This window comes from Lampris incognitus, chromosome 10 (assembly GCF_029633865.1).
Source record: "Lampris incognitus isolate fLamInc1 chromosome 10, fLamInc1.hap2, whole genome shotgun sequence".
NCBI classification, from domain to species: domain Eukaryota; kingdom Metazoa; phylum Chordata; class Actinopteri; order Lampriformes; family Lampridae; genus Lampris; species Lampris incognitus.
This window is the reverse complement of record NC_079220.1, coordinates 49,115,390-49,117,178: the sequence shown is the minus strand read 5'-3', so window position 1 is coordinate 49,117,178 and position 1,789 is coordinate 49,115,390. Positions and strand designations below refer to the sequence as shown.

Genomic DNA, 1,789 nt, shown 5'->3' with positions numbered 1-1,789 from the left:
CTGGCACTTTGGCACTCGTTTCTTTATCGAGCATCTCCGAGAGGAATTCCGCGCATGCCCCACCGCGAGGGATCCGGGACACTGCGCCGTGTCTCCGAGTCTCGCTACGCCAGCAGGATCCAAGGTAAGGTAGCAGCCACCAGGGCGAGTATGGTGAATATGGAAAGCAGCAAGAGCAAACACCGCCCCGCCGTGCAAACCCTGCGTCTTGGGTGCAGGCGCTGCCGGACTACAGTCACCACAACGCCCACCGCCTCCTCTTCGGCCATGGGTCGGCCCTGGGCGCTGATGACGAAGATCTGAGAGTCATTTTGGCCGGGACCGACCACCCTCTGACGTCGCACTCGCTCCGAAACCCCCCTAAGGCAGCGCAGCGCCCTGTTAAAGCCCGCCGGTAAAGCGTCGGCGGAGGCGCTGCGGAGGTGCGCGTCCCCCGGCGGGAGGGGGACGGGCACCTCCAGAGTCTGCCGCTCGCCCCCGTCCTTCTCCCCGATGAGGGACTCCGCGTCCGCCTTTTGCTTTTTAATGAAAGTGAGGTGTCTGCAGATAGGACAGACGATGGTGTCCCTGACGACGCCGTCTCCGTGGACGCTGACCAGGGTTTTGACCAGACAGTCGTGGCAGAAGACGTGTCCACAGCTCAGGGTCCTCTTTGAGTCCGGCAGACACTCATAACAAACCGGACACTCTGAGTCCTCAGAGTCCTCCCGGGCTTTCTGCATGTGGAATGCCATTCGTGTACGTGTATGTGTGTGTGTGTGTGTGTGTGTGTGTGTGTGTGTGTGTGTATGGGGGGGGTCACATCCCACCCCGATGTCCTGTAGCCTAATGATCACGAGAAACAAGAGAAAATCAATCGGTGGTGATCAATAGAAGAAGAAAAAAAGTCATTTGATGAATAAAAAAAAAAGAGTGGTGTCCTCCTCAGGTTCTGCCTCACCGACGGCTTTCCTGAACTTGTGACTGTGGGTGGAGGCGTAAACCAGGCCCCGTCACTTGTCACTGTTGTGCCTTGGCTGTCTCGATGCCTTGACAGAAGCGGCCAAGCAGGTTCACCTCTCACATCCCAGTTTATCTACGGAAGAGATATTTCTCGGTTCTTTCCAAAGTGGCAGAACAGGCCATCAGCTGCGACTGACTCATCAATCATTATGTTCAGCATCAAACGTAGCCTATGATATAGGGCCGCATGTTGTTGTGATGCTTCGTGTCATCTGTCTTGACGAACTGGGGGTATATGTACTCCAATAGATGAGGAAAGAGACCTCTGACACACTGACTTAAAGAGGAAATTATCCAAATTAAGGGCCTACTGACCCAAAAATGGAAAAATGTTCATTGACACTAAAGTGCTCCGGTGCAGAAAAATTAGCTACAGTAAAAAGAAAAAAGGCATCAACCCAAGGAAACTTTCAAGAAACACACGCATATCAATCATGCTGCACTGATTAAAAAGGGGCCATTAATGTGCTGCTAATATTAGACGGACAAAGACCACAACACAGTCAGTTCAGTAGGCGACATTACATTACATCTAAATGTATTTTCTTACATTTAAGGGGTTAACTTGAATCTGGCTTCTTCCCCCCCCCCCCCACCGTGGTGAAAAATCTCAATTTTCATTATTAGGTAATAGACCGCCATCTTGTGGTCATAGGCCAAAATACAACGAGATCTGTGGTCAAAACGCAACAGGTATATTTTTAATGGGAAAAAATTACAGTACTAACTGCAAAAAAGGCACCTGTTCATAAACAGGATAACTACACTGGTATTGTGTTTTAGAGCA

At 50.9% G+C, this 1,789-nt stretch overlaps 1 protein-coding gene across 1 annotated transcript; it reads right to left on the bottom strand.

Moving 5' to 3' along the window:
• Positions 1 to 734, bottom strand: LOC130119080 (RING finger protein 222). The gene has a single exon (XM_056287474.1). It carries the CDS (start codon positions 732 to 734, stop codon positions 105 to 107), a length of 630 nt encoding a protein of 209 aa, XP_056143449.1. The 3' UTR covers positions 1 to 104.
• Between the last annotated feature and the right edge of the window lie 1,055 nt (positions 735 to 1,789).

What these genes read in the sequence shown, in the direction of transcription:
- LOC130119080 (XM_056287474.1), bottom strand. Translation starts at nt 734, where the DNA reads ATGGCATTCCACATGCAGAAAGCCCGGGAGGACTCTGAGGACTCAGAG.